General features: G+C 41.8%; 1 protein-coding gene across 1 annotated transcript in view; it reads left to right on the top strand.

The window, feature by feature from the left end:
• Focad (focadhesin) overlaps positions 1 to 21360 on the top strand; it is a 295998-nt gene that overhangs the window by 69390 nt on the left and 205248 nt on the right. Inside the window, exons 6-10 of the mRNA XM_032902159.1 lie at positions 3284 to 3385; positions 9499 to 9703; positions 12585 to 12791; positions 17135 to 17222; positions 20758 to 20960. Coding sequence (XP_032758050.1) covers positions 3284 to 3385; positions 9499 to 9703; positions 12585 to 12791; positions 17135 to 17222; positions 20758 to 20960 — 805 coding nt within the window. The remainder of the gene's footprint in view (positions 1 to 3283; positions 3386 to 9498; positions 9704 to 12584; positions 12792 to 17134; positions 17223 to 20757; positions 20961 to 21360) is intronic.

The following is a 21360-nucleotide window of genomic DNA, read 5'->3' as shown; positions in this document are numbered from 1 at the left end:
AAATACTATTCAACCAGAGTCAATGTTTTCATTTCTATGTCACTTCTTTCGAGGTTATCAGCTTTTTGTAATCAATATAGTATGTTATTTTTTACAGTATTATCACATAGAGTGTATTCAGTTGTCTGGACAAATTAATTATCCAGTGGTCTAAATCAGTAATTAATTTGGACTTTATTCTTACGTATTCTACTTAATCTAATCTTCAGGGATTCAGATTGAGGTGCAACTGGAATTGGCTGAATCCAATAGCTGGTGAAACAGGCCCTGAGTTTCCTGCAGCCAAGGAATGAATGGTTCCTTGCATTCTGAGTGGGACAGAGCTGTGTCAGAGCAAGGGCGGGTTGCGTATGTGTGTCATTTCTGCTGCGTTAAAATGTCTTATTTCTGTTGACCTGGTTTACATCAAATGTGTTTTCAAGGGGAGACTGACTTGTTGTTATCTTGCTGGGGTGGGAGAGACAGGAATGGAATGAGGATGAGAAGATCGAGAAGAGGCAGTGGGGTTTGGGGGGAACCGGAAGAGGAGAGAGGGTAAGTAGAGTAGGCAGCTGATTTCTCTCTCTCTCTCTCTCTCTCTCTCTCTCTCTCTCTCTCTCTCTCTCTAATTTATTTTATGTGCATTGGTATTTTGCCTGTATGTTTGTCCATGTGTGGGTGCCAGATGCCCTGGAACTGGAGTTACAGTTGCGAGCTGCTATGGGGTGCTGGGAATTGAAGAGCAGTCAGCGCTCTGAACCACTGAGCCATCTCTCCAAGGGCTGATTTCTAAGAGAAGAATTGGGAATCACTTCAGGGCTTTGTGAATGCATAAGAGCTTTGCTGTTAGTGTCTCAGAGTTTCTTCTTAAGTAGCCATGCAGGCCACCCTGAGCTGGCGGATTCGGGACTGGTCCTGTACCAAGCTCCTTACACCAGCATGCTTATCAGAAGGGGCAGTGGCTGCCATGAGTGTTCAAGACCTTATTCTGCTGTGATGTGCTCAGTGGTGTTTAGGACTTGGGAGCATTTGGACTTGATATCCGTGACATCCAGAATGGAAGGTGACTCTGGATAGCTTTACTTGCTAAAGAGTTTGGGATTTATATACAGGATTTTGATGCGAGTTTTGCGGCTTGGTGTAAAAGGTTGGTTGGAGTTATTTTAGCAATGGTAATCTGGCAGTCAGAAATAGCCTGTGTGTTAAGGAGCAGGCTGCTGGCCTATGAGATAAGTGCAAGGTAGAGCAGGTAAGCTTGAAGCAGAAGTAAAGAGATGAAGGTATAATAGCCAGAAATTGTAGAGGACTGTCAGGTATTACCACAGATCTTGAGTTTAACTGTCGTAGATCTACTAATGTTTTTTTCTTTGTAAAAGACAGTATAAATCAGAAAAAGCCCTATCCTTAACTTTTCTTCAGAGGTTTTCCCCCCCTTGTAACAGCTGTCAGAGTGCAGAACTTATTAGTGTCACCTACAGAGTTTTAAAAAGTTGCTTATGTATGAACACTATTCCTAGAAACCCCGAGGTAACTGAGGTTAGGCCCTGGGCGAGAGCTGCACTCTGACCTGCAGCTCTGGTTGGAATTGGTTCTTTACGGCAGGGCTTTAGTAGGTCTGCATGGGCTGTGGGAATTTGTGTTTCTCACTTTCTAGGTAATGATGCTGATGTGCTGGAAAACCCACGTGCTTTTAGAACCAGCAAGAGCCAGTGGCGGCAGTGCGTGCTGTAGAACGTCTGAAGAGCAGGGGGATTATGAGTCTGGGTTTAGCTGGGTTTAGCTTTACAAGGCTGCTGAGGTGATGGCGGAGTGGATAAACGTTCTTCCAAGCCTGATGGCCTGAGTTCTTTCCTGGAACTCACATAAAAAGTCAGATTCGGGAGCGTGCATCAGTGTTCACACACCTGTGTGGAGATGGGAATTGGAGACAGGAGGATTGCCTGGAAGCTGCTTGACTGCCCAGCCAGCAGGATACTGTGCAGCCAAAGTAAGAGAGTAGGGCAAGAGCCCATGGCTCCCACTCATGTTCTGTGGTACAAAAAGCAGACAGACAGACAAACGTTCATTTAAAAAGAATCAAGAGGGTTGTCCCTGGGAAGTTACTTGCGTACCGCAGGTGACTCAGCGGTAAAGCACTAATCTAGCGCATGTGAGGCCCTGGACTTAATCCCTAGCATTACATAAATAAGTTCCAAGAAGTACTTATCTACATCCACTGATGCCTATCCTGATGACTTGAGTTCAATCCCTTGAACCCCCATGGTGGAAGAGGACCTGGCTCCCAAGAGCTGTCCTTTGATTTCCATATTCACTCTACAGTGCCTTTCTCCCCCAAATGCGCAAATAAATATAAAGTAAAAGCAACAACAACAACAACAACAACAAAAACAAAAGCAAAATAAAAAACCTGGTACATTTACAATTATTATTAGGCTTTTGAACTATTGAAAAAAATGTGTTGTGCTTTTTGCATTCTTCCTAAAGCCCCATTCTTTGAAAATCCTCCAGATTTCAGATTCTCTGTTTAATAAAGACTTTAGATATCTTAATGCAAATAGGCCAAATAATATGAAGTCCTGTACAACAGCAGTTTTAAAGCATTTTCAGTTTGGAAGCTTTTCTGTTGAGATGGGAGGAATATTGTCGTTTCCTTTATACTTCTCTGTAGGACACAGAACCATGCATGTACTGAGAATGTACTAAAAATGAGGATGGACCGGAGAGATGCCTCAGTGGTGAGAGTACTAGCTGCCCTTACACAGGACCAGTGACTCAGTTCCCAGCACTCACATTGAAGCTAAACACCATCTGTAACTCTGAGGATTCTGTGCTGTTTTCTGCCCTCCAGACACTGGGTGCTCTCGATGCACAGACATACATAAACTAAGAATAATGTAAAAGAAACCATGAGCAGAAGATGCGTGTTGCTTACCAGCTAGCCTAATGTGAGAGGGAAGGATGACTTACCTGCATGGGAAAGAACAGTAAAAGGAGGAATGGGGACATCCAGGGTAGTTTGGAGAGAGCTACTGGATGAAGGAGACGGGCTGACGTCTGAGCTATTGAATCGCAGGACCTCCGAGACTCTGGACCTGTTTTCTTTTCAGGAGAAGAATTAGATAAAATGCAGGAAAAGTCAGTTCTCACAAACCACCTTCCTAGTTCAGGAAGCCATAGTTTTGTGACATTGTAGCTCCTGGGAAACGTCTGTAACTGGCATTGGCTTCTTTGTTGCTATATTGGGATAGAGAGAATGCTCACTCCTGAAATGACAGCTAACGATATGATTTCCTGTGTTTCTCAGAAATCCTCCTCAGCCTTTGATCACCGTGCTTGAGCACAGGCCTGATTGCTGGCCACTACTCCTGCAGCAGCTGACAGCCTTTTTCCAGCAATGCCCTGAAAGGTAATGTAAAATAGAATAAATGAAGGACACGGAATGGGGTGTGCTAATTTTAGAGCTAGATCCTTGTGTTGTTCTTTCTTTAGCTGCTGGGACTGTGAAGTTCTTAAGGAGCAGGGATGTTCCAGAGCTGGCTGTACGTTCTCTTTTCCTTTGAACAGTAAGAGAACGTGATCTGCCAGGCCTGCTGGTTGTCGAGCTATCAGAAGGGAGTGACTTCCTACCTCTGGTGAATCTGTCCCACGGCCACACTAAGCCTACTGTTTTGAATTTCCCTCTACATTCTGTTCCTCGTCTTCGCTTACTGCGGGTGCTGAGGTGTCTCTCTTTTGTGTCCCCACAACAGCTTGCAGTTTGATTTGTAACATCTTTAGTATTTATTTATTCTTTAATCTTTTTTTACAGTCTAGACTCTAAACCCCTCCTGGTCCACCCTTAGACTGTTCCACATCCTACAACTCCTTCCCCCCATAGTCTGTAAGAGGTTATTTCCCTCTCACCCCTCCACCCTCATATACCTCGCCACTCCCTGGGACCTGACGTCTCGAGGGTTAGGAGCATCTTCTCTGACTGAGTCCAGACCAGGCAGTCCTCTGCTGTATATATGTTGGGGGCCTCATATCAGCTGGTGTATGCTGCCTGGTTGGTGGCTCAGTGTCTGAGATCCCGGGGGTCCAGGTTAGTTGAGACTGCTGGTCCTCTTATAGGGTCATCCTCCTCCTTAGCCTCTTCCAGCTTTCCCCTAGAAACCACAGAGGTCAGCAGCTCCTGTCCGTTGGTTGGGTGTAAATATCTGCGTCTGACTCTTTCAGCTGCTTGTTGGGTCTTTCGGAGGGCAGTCATGCTAGCTTCCTGTTTGTAGCACACCATAGCATCAGTAATAGTGCCAGGCCTTGGTGCCTCCTCCTCCGACTCCCTGAGCTGGATCCCATTTGGACTTGTCACTGAGCCTCCTTTTCCTCACATTCTTCTTTATTTTTGTTCCTTCAGCTCTTTAAGACAGGAACAATTCTGGGTCAGAGTTTTTGACTATGGGATGGCAACCCCATCCCTCCACTTGATGCCCTGCTGGACTCTACAAGTTCCTTCTCTCCAGTGTGGGGTATTTCATTTAAGGCCTCTCCCTTTGAGTTCTGAGAGTCTCTCTTCCTCAGTCTCTATTACATTCTAGAGGGCCCCCACCTCCTGCACTCCAAGATTGCCTATTTCCATTCTTTCTGCTGGCCTTCAGGGTTTTAATCCCGTTCCCCTCAGTACATGATCATGTTCTCCTTTTCCTCTCCGTGTCACCTTTCCCACTTAGGTCCCCCACCCCCCTTCTTGTGATGCTTTCTTCTCCCTCCCAAGTGGGACTGAGGCATTCTCACTTGGGCTCTTTGACTTGTTAACCTTCTTGAGTTCTGTGGATTGTATCCTGATAATTCTATACTTTTTTGGCTAATATACACTTCTTAGTGGGTACATATCATGCATGTTATCATTCTTAATAGCTGAGTATTATACAATTCCATTGTATAAATGAACCACATCTTCTATATCCATTCTTCTGTTGTGGGTCATCTGGGTTACTTCAAGCTTCTGGCTATCACAAATAAGGCTGCTCTGAACACAGTGGAGCATGTGCCCTGTGGCATGGTGGGACATCTTTTGGGTATTATGCCTAGGAGTGATATAGCTGAGTCTTCAGGTAGATCTGTTCCCAATTTTCTGAGGAGCCTCCAGATTGATTTCCACAATACTTGTACCAGTTTGCAATCCCACTGGTAATGGAGGAGTGTTTCTCTTTTTCTACATTCTCACAAGCATCACCTGAGTTTTTGATCTTAGTCATTCTGATTGGTGCAAGTTGGAATCTTAGGGTTGTTTTGGTTTGCAGTTCCCTGATGGCTAAGGACTTTGAACATTTCTTTAGGTGCTTCTCAGGCATTCGATATTCCTCAGTTGTGAATTCTCGGTTTAGTTCTGTACCCTATTTTTTGATTGGGCTGTTTGGTTTCTTGGTGGTTAGCTTCTTGAGTTCTTATACATTTTGGATATTAGCCCTCTATTGGATGTGGGGCCAGTGAAGATTTTTTCCCTGCTGCTGATTTGTCCTATTGGCTGTGTCATTTGCCTTACAGAAGCTTTCCAGTTTCATGAGGTTCCATTTATCAATTCTTGATCTTAGAGCCTGAACCATTAAGTTCTTATTCTTGGTTTTATTCTCTGCTCTCTTCTTTAAAACCTTCTGGAGCATCCTGTTTTATCATCTTCATAGTACTTAGGCATTTATAGGTGTCTTAAAAAAGCCTCAGAACCCATGAATGGGTTGAAGATTATCTTACCATAGAAATATTCAGTGCCTTGTAATCAGCTGCAAGAAGGTGGCTGAAAATTGTCTTCACCTTAAATGGCTTTCGCTGGTGCGATGTTAGTAGTTACTATGTAAACCTTTCTTCAACTCTGCCAGAACAAACAAAACCGTAAACGAAGTTATAAATGTATTGGCTTCATGACATTTCTTTGAGTCATTATAAAATTGTTTTAGACTTCTTTCCCCACTACGTTTGAGATAATATGCACCATGTAGCCTTGGCCAGCTTGTACTTCACTGTGTAGATCAGGCTGGCCTTGAACTCAATTCTGCTTGTCTCTGACTCCTGAGTGCCAGGATTGTATGTATGTGCTCTCATACTGGCCCTGCAAAAGGGCCAGATTTCAATTTTAAATTTGTACCATGGGATTGTGCTTTGTGAGATAGAATTGAAAACTCTGGTTGCATTGTCAGGTCTAATTTAGGGGCAGTGACGTTTAAGTTACTTAGAAGGTTGTACAGGTAGGTTGGTAATGTAATAAGAACAGGAGCAGTGCTTCACACCTGTGTCATTGAGACAGAATGTAAAGACATTCTATTCTTTCCATGTTAGGAATTATCGATTAAGCCAGATACTTAAGTCAGACATCCTGGACTGTCAATGTATCTTCATGCTAGGTCTTTGGGGCAGTGTTTATAGCAAGTTCTCCTTTCACTTACTGAAAGCCCGTGTTGTGATTTTACTTTCACTTTTAAGGAACTGAAGATTCTGCACATTGACAGGTTGGAAGCCTTAAGGTTGTTAACCCAGCACATGGGTTTGAGAGCGAGGACCCGGGGAGAATATATCGCATGGCATATTCCAGGCTAACTGAATGTTAGAGACAGAGGTGGCCTGCAGCCTTACTGTTTATCTTAGCCGTTGTGTACCGTGGCTTCTTTACTGGGGGAGCACAAGTATGGAAGACATCTGTGCGGATGGAAGTGCATTGTTTCACATCTTAAATATTCTTTCTCCCTCTGTGGTTTGGGTCTTTTGTTTTATTCTCTTCCTGAAATAGCAATGAGTCATCACAGAACTCTGGGAATGCAGAGTATGAAATCAGAAAAAACATTAAGCCAGGGCAATTTTTAAATGGAACTTTATCATTAAGGAAGTACACCAATACAATTTCACTTATGTTTAAACGATGCTTGTATCAGTTAATTATTTTTTACAAATAGTAAATGAAAACACTGAATAAAAATGAAAGAAGAATAAGGTTATATCTGGTTGACGCACGCTAATTTTAATATCTGTAACTTTATGTAGCCATGTTAATTGAATGCACATTTCTTAGAAGATGTGCTTGGTGTATGCCGTCTTGGTGGTAGAGCAGGAAACAGAAGGCTATAGTGTGTGTCCTCATTTGGATGACAGTTTGGCAAGGGATGTAGATGCTGCATATGTCATGATAATAAATGGTTATACTACAGAAGCACATAATGGTGATCTGACACAGACTGCCTGTCAGGAAAGGAAAGGACCCTGGGAAGTCATTGTAAAGCGGAGAACTGGAGAGTGATAGAAATAGAAGGACCTGTAAGTGGGGGCCCAGTGTGGTGTTTGGAGACCTGAAATGTGTATAATTTATTAATGATTAAATGGAGAATGAGACTGGCACAATAGGCAGAGGCTAAACCATGGAGTGTTAGGATTCAGGCACTATTTTGTCATAGGACAGACTGTTTAAGTTGTTAATGACATGGTCAATTCTTTATTTTACATTTTATGGTCATTCTGACATGGTGGAGTCTTGGGATTAGGAGTTACTGGACTATAACAAATCTAGTTAGATACTAAAGATATGTCAATGTATAATCTTACTCCTTTGACTTGGAAGTTTCTTCAAAGAGGTTGTGGACAACTATTTCACTCATCTCTCAGTTCCTGTAGCTACACACACACACACACACACACACACACACACACACACACACGCACATCTATCTATCTATCTATCTATCTATCTATCTATCTATCATCAATCATCAATCATCTTTATAAGGATCTGGCAAGGATCAAATAAATTTGAACCATAAGGTAGAATTACTTGTATATACTACTTATTCATGGTGGGGGGGGCACTAAAGTCATCCAGTGGATGCCTCGACTTATGGAAAAATTGAAGTATGTGTAATACACAGATGCTGTTTACTGAAAAAGAGAAAGGTTACCAACAGTCATTTACCATCGATCTTAGTGACTTGAGCATTTTGTTTTCTTCCTAAGTTGAGAAATATCACTTGTTCATGAAAGGGACAGGTGGCTTCTCACTGGCATTTACAGACTGCCATAATCACTATTTTTCTTCACTGGTGTCATTATTAAGTAAAATAAGTGTTCTTTGTGCACAGACAGCGTTATCATACAGTTGGCCTGACACCAAGATGGCTGCCAGAGATTCATGATGGCCTGGAGCAGTTCTCAACCTTCCTAATGCTGTGATCCTTAAGTACAGTTTCTCATGTTGTGGAACCCCAAACATAAAATCATTTCATTGCTATTTCAAAACTGGAGTTTTGCTATTATTATGAATTGTAATGTGTGATCTGATATGTGACCCCTGTGAAAGGGTCATTTGACCCCAAAGGGGTTGAGAACTGCTGCCCTAGAGGATCAAGTATAGCATGCTTGATCTGTGTCTTGAAGACACAGAGTGAGATTGTTTTGCACTTTCTTACACTACTCAACTTGGACACAACTTAAAACATATCAGTTATTTATTTCTGAAACTTTCCATTAAGTATTTTCAGGTTGGCAACTGATGGTAAATAAAATTATGGAAAAGGAAATCATGGAATACTATAAATGTGAGCTGTTACAATAATAGAATAATTGTATGGGTTTATTTCAAACACACACACACACACACACACACACACACATATGTATGTATATAAAATTTTTCTACAGGTGTATGCTTGTGTGATACCCCTGAATTCTGATAGCTATAATTCTAATGAGTGTTCTTAGATGGTTCTGATATTTACCATAAGGTGGTTTTGGAGTGTTACCATTATTCTAACGTGAGAGACGTGTGTTTTAGTCCTGAGAACCTGGCTTAGTGCTTCCTGGTCTTGAGTCAATCCTTTCACTGGACAAGGACTGTTTAGCCAAGATCCCTTTAGGCCAGAGCATATTCAAAAGCTACTAGATGCTATCTGTGGCAGTTTACGATGTGCCACAAACTGTAGGTCAATATGTGCCATTCACTGCTTGACAGTGGAAGGAGAATTCCTGGAAAGAAGCTGCTGTGTCTGCAGAGATAGGGCTGTAGTGCTGTGCAGGGGTTGGAATGTGACAGGTCCAGCATCTAATTACAGTTTATCGTGAGCTCCTCAGTTCTTGTCCTCTTTTGTTTTGGCTCTAACCTCCAGTGACAGATAAAAACCCTTTTGGAATTTATTAACTGAGCAAATCACTGGCTTCCACCATCTCCAAAGCTAAAAATTTCTCCATAGCATCTGAGTTCTATAGGAGAAATTGCCGCCCACCCCCCACCTTGCTTACTGCCTCTCTGATGTTTTACCAGTGCCTTTAAAAAATGACTCTAGTTTTACCTTTCTTGGTTTTATTATTATGTAGACTGTGAACATGGTTCCTCGTTGGAGCTTGGAGCTTTTTATCCGGGAGACCTAAATGTGTGTTTCTGGCTCACCGGCATATCATTTCGCTCCAGAGTGAATCTTGTCTTTTATCCCCTTGAGGTGAGAGCTGTTCCTTCCAATGACATTAGCATATTCAGCTCAGTGACTGACTGACATGTTACACGATTTGCAGGTCAGAAGCTTCGTGTGTCCAAATAATGGCACCATTTCTGTGGTATCTCTACTGTGAACCATCCCAGTTACAAGAATATGCTAAGCTTCGACTGTCCCTGCTCAAAGTCTTACTTCAGCCCAGAGGTGTTTGTGAGGAAGCACAGCCGTCAGTGTTGGAACAGCAGATCCTTCAGCTGTGCTGTAACATGGTTCCGTGCTTGCAGGTAAGGGCCCTCGCCGTTCATCCTCCTTCCTCAGTGTGCCAGCAAGTGTTGATTGTCGTTAGTTCACACACGGCAGTTCTTGATCCTAGGTGATAGAGTGGAGAAACTGGACAAACGTGGGAGACTGTCTAGAAATGCTGGCACTTAAAAAAAAAAAAATCCAGATTTAATAGTATGTATAGTATTCACTGAAGTATAAATCAATACCATCCATTTTGAGATTATTAGCAATGGAAACTCCTTTAAGAATCATTAGAGAATAGAATCTTTGATCTCTTTGTGCTAGATACTAAAAAGCAGAAGAAAAACAGAACAGAATAAACTAAAACACTCTGGCAGATTGAACAGAAAGTGTGCCTGTGACCGCCGAGTGCGCATTTGAGATTCACCCATCCCATAGGATCCACTGGCAGCCCTTGCTCTCGCTGTTTGGAAAGCCACAGTGTAAGAAGTGAGTTATATGACACTTCTCATAATTCTTTGTAGATGACGGAACATGGTATAGATAGTTATGAGTAAAGTGCTAAGGGAGTTGAGGGGGAGAGGGGAATTTTAGTTACTGTCTTTATGGCTGCGATTAAATGCACACAGTTGCCACTGTGCTGCGATTCTGGTGTAGTGGTTCGTTTGTCAGGCTGTCCCATTCCACGATCGATCAAGGTCAGGTGTCTGTGGGGTCTGAGCACCATGCTGCTTGGCTGATGGAAGGAATCTGAGGATATATTTCACAGTGATCACTTTGGGTCACAGATGACCTGTTTTAAGTCTGTGTTAGCAAGGAGCGACTCGTTCCTCTGTGGCTCATAAATGTGCTTTCCTGTAATCAAGGCAGAGAAAAGTTAATTAAAACGGATTCTCCAGTGGCTTTTCTAAAGCTTTTGTTTTGCGTGGGTAATAAAGCAAATATAGGCAGGAGGTGTTCAGCTGGGGCAGTTTTCTGACCATGCCTTTATTGCCATGTTCTGTGTGGTTTGGTAAATGTTTGCTTTCTTCGTGAGAAGCTTAGATGCTTATAGAAGCTCACTGTGGAGTGGTTTTGGGACACCCTGTCTTTTTAGTGATACAGGTGAGAGGAAAAGGGAAACGTCAGATTTAGTCATGTAGCAAATCTGTTTTATTAAGAGAAAGAATGAGAATGAGGAACCTTAGAGGCTGCGTAATCTACTTCCCCATTTGTAGGTATTTCTTACACTCCTTAAACAGTGAACACCCCAGCTCATGAATGTACCCCTGAGAAGTAATACGGCTTTCAAGCGCTTCCATGGACTCTCATTAAACAATTGTACTTTAGTCTTCCTCTTTCCCTATAACAAGACAAACGCTTTGACCTCCTATGTGTGTCTTGTTCGTGGTTTTCTCTCGCTCTTCTCATCTTTCCTGCCTGTCTCCCTCCTTTCTGTCATTGGGCAGCATCAAAAACAAACAACAACAATCACTCTCCTCCCAGGAAACGCCTGCCAGGATTCTCACTGTTAGTTGTTCTAGTTCACTCATAGGTGCTCTGTGTGTAAACTCAGAAGTGTCCTTCTCAGCACTGAATGTAGGGCTGTGGACATGGCCCTGTCTGTCCTGGGCACTAGGAAGGGAGCACACTGAAGGAACTGTGATGTTGGGAGATGTGACCCTCCAGTCTGATTTAGGGTGAGAGAGTGCTCACTGAGACACATGATTAATTTCCTCCTTGACCAGTTGGTTCTCCATTTTATGTTTGTGCAACTGGTTTTTTATTTTAAATGATTCTTGTCACATCATACATAATCCATGCTACATGATCTATTTTTACATAGAGGTAGAACATTACTTTGAATTTCTTCCTAGGAATTTTGATAATGCTAAAGACTAGAGTACTTTTTTTTTCCCTTTTTTTTTTTTTCCGGAGCTGGGGACCGAACCCAGGGCCTTGAGCTTGCTAGGCAAGTGCTCTACCACTGAGCTAATTCCCCAACCCCCATCAGAGTACTTTTATAGTTAATCGGCTGAATTGATTTTTTTTTAATGGAAAGTTTCTAGTATGCACAGTAAATGTACTCAAGGAAATAAAATCACCGTATAATTTAGCTATTTGTTGTTGATATTTTGTTTATAAATTATCTTTTGGTGTTCTTTCTTTCCCTTTGGTCTTTTGGAGTCTTTCTGGTTTTCTAGAAATTCTACTTGTATATAATTTGTATTGATTCTCCTTTTCTCATGAGTGATAACAGTGGTGGAACAAGCAGGCTTTTCTCGTGGTGAACTTATCACAAACCAGCATCCTGACTGGACAGATGGGTCACTGTTTATAATCCCCTGGAAATACCATGCTCGCCATGAGCAGGACCAAACCTTTAACTCCAGAGTTTTGACCAAAGCTGCAGGGTATAAATTGATTGGGGACTTTCAAGGGCACCCTAGCATGCTGAGAAGACACCTGCCATTTAAACACAGTCTTTCATTATATTCTCCAGTGTGCTAAGTGATGTACTAGGTGCACCAGGTAAGGGAGAACTTAGTGCATGGTGAGAGAAGCTGATCATATGACCAGGTGTCTTATATTGAACTGTTGTAGGATTCAAAACCCAACTTCGAGGTAATGTCTTTTGATGTGTAGGCACTGTACATAATTTGTGTTAAGACATCTTCTTTCAAAGAAGCCAGAAAAATAAAAAGAATTTGTCTTGGGAGCATCACTTAGTGCATAGCATCTGGCTGTGGAGTTTGTGTGAGACAAGAGCAGCAGAGGCAGTAAAAATTGTACTTCGGTTAGCAACAAATGCAGATGGCACACCAGGGGAGCTAACACTCAGTTACGCAACTACGTCTCCTTCACACTTCTGTTCTGTTGGAAACTTTTTGTATAGCTTCACGTATTCTATAATTTAACCTGCATAACTTCCTTCAACAGATGAAAGACCTGATGCAGACAACAGAGATAACGCTGTTCGTGGAGGAAGTATATCTAAGCCTTCTGCGCCATCCTGCTTTCTGGAAGAGACAGCTTACCCAGCTGACCGTTCAGTTGCTGTGCATCTGTGAAGTCAGCTTAAAGACAACTGGGGAATGCTCATCTTTAATTCAGCTTTTAGAGCGCAGTGTTGAACTTCTTGAGGAGGTGAGAACAACGTGTTAATTATCACTTTAGGAAGTCTTTGAGAAACTGGGTGGTTTTATTTATGCAGTTTATTGTATGTCAGGGGTGATTTAATGTCATGCTATTAGATCATACTGTTACGGATATTTATTATAAAATGAATTATTAAATAATCTGTGTCATCACTTAAAAGTCTACCTTGTTCCCATCCATTAGGAGGGAATATAAATATTGAACAAGTGGTATATCCTGGAATCTACTCGTTCTGTGATCTCAAGATACAAGAGTTGATGCAAATCAGCAATTCTAACAGAGTAAGACAGATGTGTTTATAGGGCCTCATTCACAGGGTTATGCGAACCAAGCGTCACACTTGCAGCCCTACCACGCGGCCAAGGAGTTTTGGAGCCAGGCTGAGTTCTAGTCGTCTAGTATCTGGCCGACATGGTGAGATCTCAAAATAAAAACAGAAGCTGGGTTGGTGGTGTACACCTTTAATCCTAGTACACAAGAGGCAGAGGCAGCTGGATCTCTGTGAGTTGGAGGCCAGCTTGACTTACACGGTGATTCCAGGGCATCCAGAGCAAAGTAGTGAGATCCTACATAAATAACCAACCAACCAAATCCCAAATCAAACAGCTATATGTATACGTAATCTGATATATATTTATAAACACACACACACATCTATACTTAATATTTGCTATGAAGTTTCTCGTTGCTCCTGTTAATGTTCCTGAGGTTTGAAAATTAATTTGAGAACTGTCAGTGCCTGATGCACACTGAGTGAAGAAGAATAAACTGGGCTTTTTGCGTATTTTGAGACTGGGTTCATCTGCTGACTATTCAGTCTAAATAGTAGCATTTTCTTCCTCTTCTTGTTCACTCTCAGTCTTTCTGTGGGAGGATTGCCCTCACACTCTTTAGGCCTGCGTCTCCAGTTGTGTGGTGTGGTGGATTTGGCTTTGGTTGAGCCATTCACCATAAGTTCTGAAGCTTGTCTCTTTTAGGCTTTTCCATTTCCAGGAAAATAAAATTACTATCAAAAAGTTAAGCAATAATATTATCAATTCAAAAGTACCAAGTAATTTCTCCAGGTATAGACCAGACTAAACATTGTGGCTTTATACAAGTTAGGAGCCGGCAGTTTCTAAGACACGGTCACAGAATGACTCACATATCCTTCCTGTTCTGTGTGAGTCAGCCCAAGAATCCCTAGGAAGGATGGTCTGTGGGCATAGCTGGTGAAGTCAGCGCTCCAGGACAGGGCCTGACATAGCTGTGGGTCCCAGGACTCTGTGAGCAGTGTTGCCTTTCCCTCTGGGTTTTCTGCAGGAGGCAAACCTCATCGCACCTGCTTTCACATTCTTGTTAAAGGTGCTTCCATGACTAAGACTGTAACATTTTGAGAATAAGATCTTTCTTGTTAACAGTAGCATATTTGGGCCAGCTTGTTATTAGCCCTGTCACCTGGAAGTGTTCAGTTACATCTTTCATTTGAATTGGGGACCAAACTGTGACCCCAGATACTTCTGTCATTAACAGTCTTGTGGCACCTGTAACTAGTTAAGGCATTTACTCCTTCTCCTTCTCCTTTCTCTAGCTAGGCTCTGTGTTAGACTCTTTCTTTACAGACCAAGCAGAGCCCATGTTCTACCAAAAGCAAACAAAGTATGGGGATGGAGTTCATTTACAAATGTGATGCCAAGCTGGGAAGGGGTTGATCTGGGAAAAACAGCAATATGACCATTGATTGCTATAAGCAACCAGTTGCTCCATTCTTTAGACTCCTCCCAGAAGCCTTGTGGAATGTTTCAAACCAAGAAGCAGGATCCAGGTTAAAGAGCAACCATCTGTCTGGATGGCCCTCTTGCCACTTTGTAAAACTTTCCCCATGGGGCTCGACTTTCTAGAGTTAGCAGTTTGGGGACAGAAAACAAAAGAGTTGTGTTGTGGGGCCGTGTGGTAAAATGTTCAGGTTGATTTTGTGCTGGACATGTGTGTTATGACAGGAGGAGTTGTAGTTAGTGGAAGGGGCATGAGAAATGCCAGCACAGTGGTGTGACCACTGGTCAGTTGCCTACGTTCCATGGATGACCTGCTCCCATGCGCACAGGAGTAGCACTAATAGAGGGGGATGTGAATCTGACGAGTTGATGTCTGAGAATGTGGGGAGGTAGAGGGGGTAAATGGGGGACAGATATCATACTTTGTCAAATGCATATATGAAATTCTCAAAGAATAAATTAAAAAATATATTCTGGTGTCTATCAGTCAAACAAAAAGCAAACATTTGTGATCTAAGAGTTATCCCTTTTAATCCTGTACCATTCACTCTATGTTTTTGAAATCCCAAATCTCTAGCACCTTTTCTGTTACCTTCTGTTCTTTATGGCTGGTCTCACACATGCCAGAGAAGTTCTCTTTCATTTATAATTACTTTTTTTAATTTTTAAATTTATTTATTTGCATTCCGAATGTTGCCTCCCCTCCCAATAATCCCTCCCAGAGTTCTTCTCCCATCCCCTCTCCCCTGTGCCTCTGAGAGGGTGCTCCCCATAGGGGGATGACATCCCCCTTCTGGGGCATCAAGTCTCTACAGGATTAGGCACATTCTTTCCCACTGAGACCAGACAAGGCAGTCCTCTGCTACTATGTGCCAGGAGCCCCTGACCAGCCTGTGTATGCTCTTCAGTTGGTGGCATAGTCTCAGGGAGCTCCCAGTGCTCTGGGTTAGCTGACACTGTTGGTCTTTCTATGGGGTTGCCATCCCCTTCAATTCCTTCAATCCTTCCCCTAACTCTTTCATAGGGGTCCCGACTTCAGTCCAATGCTTGGCAGTAAGTATCTGCATCTGTCTCAGTCAGCCGTTGGTAAAGCCTCTCAGAGCACAGCTATGTCAGGTTCTTGTCTGTAAGCACAACATAGCATCTGTACTACTCTCAGGATTTTGTGCCCACCCATGGGATAGATTACCTACTTTTAAGCTCTAGCCATTGAGAATGTTTTTGCTCTATTTTAAAAACTAAAGATGCCTTTAAACATATTTTTATTATTTTATTTTATTTTGTCTTTTCAATCACAGTTGGTATGGAAGATGCATTCAGCCAAGCCTTTAGTATACTGCATCATGCTTTTTCTATGAACCTCTTGGGGGTTTCCAAATTTGGCATGTAAATGATTTTGCTACCTTCCTGTTTTATATATGGGCATGCAGAAATTCAGGGAAATATGGCAGAAACTGATGCAGTGGTATACATTGTGAGTATATTGGTTTCAAAGCCGTCAAAACTTGCCCTCTGATGAGTTCGCTTTGCCTGCTTCCTTGCTCGCCACTACACCTCAAAGCAGGAAACATAGATAACTACAAAAGGCACAAATGGGCATGTTTTACTTACAAGGTTTAATTACTCCTTTTCTTTTGATGTTTTGTTTTTAAAGCTCATGACATGGGGAGTCAGAAGATTTTATAGTTAAGTTTCCTTCTTGCCGTGGTAAAGGTGAGATGGAGGGCGTTATTGATTTATGCCAGCATTGATAGGGTCTCATGGAATATCGCCTCTGCCGCAGCGCTGCGGTTGTTTTCCTCATCGGTTTCCTTACCATTTGTTTCTGTCACATGTCCACCCCAGACCCCCGCACTTTTGTTTGTCTTTATCCTCATGATTTGACTCTGCAGGCTCCGGACAATTTCTGAATGGATGGACTGAAGCTGCCTTATCTTTTTTGTTCTGACCTTGTGTCATCTTGATTAGAACTTACTGTACATGTCTTCTTCACTTTACTTATGAGTTGCTGAACTTGATGATTTCATTATGCTTATTTCTGTTACTGTTACATATGCTCAATATATTACGGTCCCAGCCTACTTCACACCAATGCTTTTTTATAATACAGTTTATTAAACACTATTTCATGTCATTTATTTTGTAAGTTATATCGATGAATTGTGTCTAATGTTAGGTAAATAGGAAAAATTAGCTATTTTTTTCCTAATGAAATGCTCCTAAATCCAGCATTTCAGGCTGCTGCAGTGGCTCACAAATGTATTATTCCACTATGTATTTTTGGTAGGAAGTTTTCTTCCTTAACAACCCAAACCAACCATTCAACCAAAGCAGGGAGGAATGAACTAAAACAAAGTTCTTCTTGGTGTAACTCTGTTGCTTTCCAGCCACTGATTTGACACTTCACCCACTCTGTGTGGTACTTGCTAATCGTTTTCTTCAGTGGAACACACTGGATTAGGCATTCTCTTCAGTGTTTACAATTGTTCATTGAAATACACTTTGCTTGCATTCATGTTGTGAAGCCATGCTTTCTGGATTCTTTTTAAGAAACTTTTTGTTCTCTTATATTTCTAGGATTTTCCTGTTAAATTGGTCATTATTGGAATTGCTTTAATACTTCTACAGACTCCAGCAAGTCAGCAGAAGCCAGTATTGAACCTAGGTAAGTCAACATATACTCTGCAGAGAACAGTGTAAAAATGCACCTGCCTGGTGTTCTAGAGCATGGGATCCTGCTCCTCCACATAGCAAGCTTGCCTGGTGTTCTAGAGCATGGGATCCTGCTCCTCCACATAGCAAGCTTGCCCTGTGTTCTAGAGCATGGGATCCTGCTCCTCCACATAGCAAGCTTGCCTGGTGTTCTAGAGCATGGGATCCTGCTCCTCCACATAGCAAGCTTGCCCTGTGTTCTAGAGCATGGGATCCTGCTCCTCCACATAGCAGGCTTGCCTGGTGTTTTAGAGCATGGGATCCTGCTCCTCCACATAGCAAGCTTGCCCTGTGTTCTAGAGCATGGGATCCTGCTCCTCCACATAGCAAGCTTGCCCTGTTTTCTAGAGCAGTGGATCATACTCCCTTAAACAGTTTGAGTTTCTATCTGGGTCATTCCTAATCTCTACCAAGAAGAGCTTATTTCTTATTCTGGGCATGTCTCCACATCTTGTAATTTGCCCAGTATCTTTCATGCACTTTAGGTTGTAATAGAAATAATAGCACAATGCCATTTAAAAATGTACATGTGGGCATTTTCTTTATTCATAATTATATACCAAAATGAGAATAATATAAGACCCTTGTGAGAACTGAGTGTTTTGCAGGTTGTATTTGTTTTAAACTTCTATTTTGTGCCAGAGGAATGGCTCGTGGGTAAAGGCACTTGCTGTCATACCTAACAGGTTGAGTTCAATCTCCAGGATGCACTTGGTGGAAGGAGAGAATTGATCCCATGAGTTGGCCTCTGACCTACACGCACGCACACACGCCCGCACGCACATACACACGCGCGCGCGCACACACACACACACACACACACACACACACACACACATCTCCCCTCTCATGCCCCACACACATCCACCACTGCAGAAAACCCAGGCTTATTTATATGAACAAGCTGTATAATGTTCTTTTGATAACTTGGGTTAGAAGATGAATGATGATGTTCCGTGATTGTCTAATACTGATTTAAAGGAAAGTGAAGGCACGCTGAGAGGGAAGCACAATGTGCTAGTTATGAAGAGTACAAGAGTCAAGTTTCTAACCCAATGGACAAATAAGACATTTTAAAATTTCACTGTTTTTCTTTATGTTGTCTAACTTTGCTTCATCCAAAATCAAGTTCATGTTAATAACAGACTGGAAACTGAAGTGCCTTAGATAAATTTCTATTGTACTTTCTCTGGGATATTATCTTGAGAGTGAATTACTTGGAATGGGTCTCAGTACATGGAGGAGACCTTGGCTCTTAGATTGCTTTTGCCTCATGTTCATTGTCTGCTCCTCCCTGCTCCTCTTTGGATGACTTTTGTCTTTACTCCAACAGTGCACATGGCGTCTCCTGGAAGCAGTGTGCTCCAGGCCACAACTTCTGTTGCTTTTACAAAGTTTAATTATGGTATAATTTAAATATCATGAGATTTATCATATAAAGTGCAAATCTCTGCCCCCTGAATTTCCTATATCTAATGCTATTAATCATCATTCCAGTTGCATCCCTAGAGAAACATTACTCTGTCTTTGGGAAAAAAAATCTATTTGGACTGGTATTAAGAGGACAGTCTGATCTTCCAGAAGACATGGGCTTGATTCCCACCACTTAACATGGCAGCCTAACAACCATTTGTAGTTCTGGTCCAGGGGATCCTGTGCCCTCTTCTGAGCTTTGAGAGCACTGAATGCATGTGGGGCACAGACATAAATGCAAGCAAGACACCTGTGTGTGTGTGTGTGTGTGTGTGTGTGTGTGTGTAAACAATATAAAGGTGTTTATCATTAATATTATATGTTTGTGCCATCACATGCATGGAGAGGTTAGATGAGAGAGTGCATTCTTTCTTTTCACCTTTACTATCCCAGGACTGGGGTTCATGTCATTGGGTTTTGCAGGGCAAGGACTTTATCTACTGACCCACTTCACTGGCCTTAATGTCTTTTGTCCTTGTAGATTTGCCTTTTGATATGAATGGATTGTAATTGTTTTATTGACAAAAAAATTTCCAAAGCCCTCGAGAAGCTGCCTTTCTAATTTTGACGTTGCAAACGTGTTTTGGCTCATGCACAATAGGAAAATGACACAGGAACAAGCAAATGCTTTGAACAGCTGTGTGCTCCCAGACCTTTATTTCTCTTGTAAACCAATGCCTGTTTTGAGGTTATCTTGGTTAAGGGAATAAACCACACTGAAAACTGTTGAGAGAATCTGTCATTTGAAATTGTTTAGTATATTGGGAAACTATTTAGCTTTCAAAGTAGTAGATAATCAAGGGAATGTCAATCATTTCAAATTCAAAATGCAGCCTTTAATATACAGTGTACTTAATATACACTAGCCTTGATTATCAGTAATAGCTTATAAGAATAACTGGAAAATTTATAACAACACTGAATATGTGTGCTATGTATTTCCTATTTTTTCCCCAAAATGTAATATATTTTCAAATGATTTGTAGACAACTGTGGATTAAGGCCAATATTTTGGGAAAATATCTCATAGTAACATTAACATGTGTTTGTACTTCAGCTCAAGTTAAGGTTTGACTTCCAAGCAATTTAAAGCACAATACCGACAATACCATGTTGTTATTTAATGCCCAGAGATATACTTTTTTGGTGTAGTGGGGAAATTATTTGATTACTTTGACAATTTGACCCTCATGCCAATGAGTGACATCTTTAAATCAGTGCTTATTGAGCCACCTTGAAAAATATGGTGAGAACAGAAAGTGCACTTGTATCCTAACTCATTCCATTCTTAGTCTCCAGGAGGTCCTGGGCATGGCTAACTCACTGCCCATCGTATCTGTGCCTCTGATGTAGAACCACTTACTGTAAAGGATTTCGTGGGTGTGGCTTTGGGGCTTCAGTGATCCACTTAACAGTCCACTGACAGCTCTGGGCCAGCATATGTTATTAGCCCTGTCATATGGATAGTATTCAATTACAGCTTTCATTTGAATTGGGGAGCAAACTGTGACCCCCACCTTAGGACCCTTCACCTCACCGCTCACCTAAGCATCTGCTAATGTGATTTTTGCCTCATTGGTTGAAGACACATGTGTGCTGCTCTCATTTTGTGCTGAGCAGGGACTTATGGTCTCTTGATTGGTTAGTAGTAGGAGCTGAGAAGTTATTAAGGAAAAATGTTTAATTGTATTTTAAAAAATTCAGTTACCAAAAACTAGAGTTGATTTATATATAAATAATACATACATATGTATATATATATACATATATATATTGCATAATATGTGTTGTCTTTACAAGTACCCTTATTTTCTGTTATGAATATCAACAGTTTTAAAAAAAACATGCGATCAACTTTTATTTTACTGTTATTCCTTTTTACTCTGACTTGTTATCCAAGTTGTGTCTGAGGTGGTTGTAAAAGTGCAAGAAAAACTCTATTTCATGATTAAAATATTCTGTTTGACTGGTGTTGATTTAAAAAAATAATCGTGAACTTTTATTTTGATGCCTAGCTCTGAAGCTCCTCTCGCTTACTGAGGGTCAGAGAATCCCGAAGGTGTCTCTGCTGCTCCTGGTGCCTCTTCTGCAGATTCTGTCCTCCACTGCCTTGGAAGACTGTCTGGCCACGGGTGAGGAAGGCCCCTCCAGGCAGCAGTTAGCCCTCAGTCTGTTGGAAATGCTACAGAGAGAGTGTCATGGCGACGACCAACACACGGTAATGAGCACCTCTTTATTTCTTTCCTCCATCTGTGTGCATTTTCTCATTTCTGCTTAGATGCAAATTCATTGCACTTTTCAGATTTGTCGGGCAGTGGTGTGGGAGATGTAATACTGCACTGGACTGTAAAAGGAGGTTAGGTAGCTCTGTGCTCAGTAAGTTTTAAAATGCTGTAGGCGCTTTCTTCCTTTCTGAGATTGCAGTGTTTATTAGCTGCTAATGTTCCTGAGTAGTCTTGAGAAAAAGAAGTGAAATCTGTTTAATCTAATTATTTATTTATTTAATCTATGAAATCTGTTCAGTCTAGTTGTTTCTTTTCTCCCTCCCTCCCTCCCTCCCTCCTTCCCTCCCTCCCTCCCTCCTTCCTTCCCTTCCGCCCTCCCTTCCTTCCTTCCCA

Source organism: Rattus rattus, chromosome 1 (assembly GCF_011064425.1).
Source record: "Rattus rattus isolate New Zealand chromosome 1, Rrattus_CSIRO_v1, whole genome shotgun sequence".
NCBI classification, from domain to species: Eukaryota; Metazoa; Chordata; class Mammalia; order Rodentia; family Muridae; genus Rattus; species Rattus rattus.
Note: the sequence above shows the minus strand (reverse complement) of the source record. Positions and strands in the feature narration are given on the sequence as shown.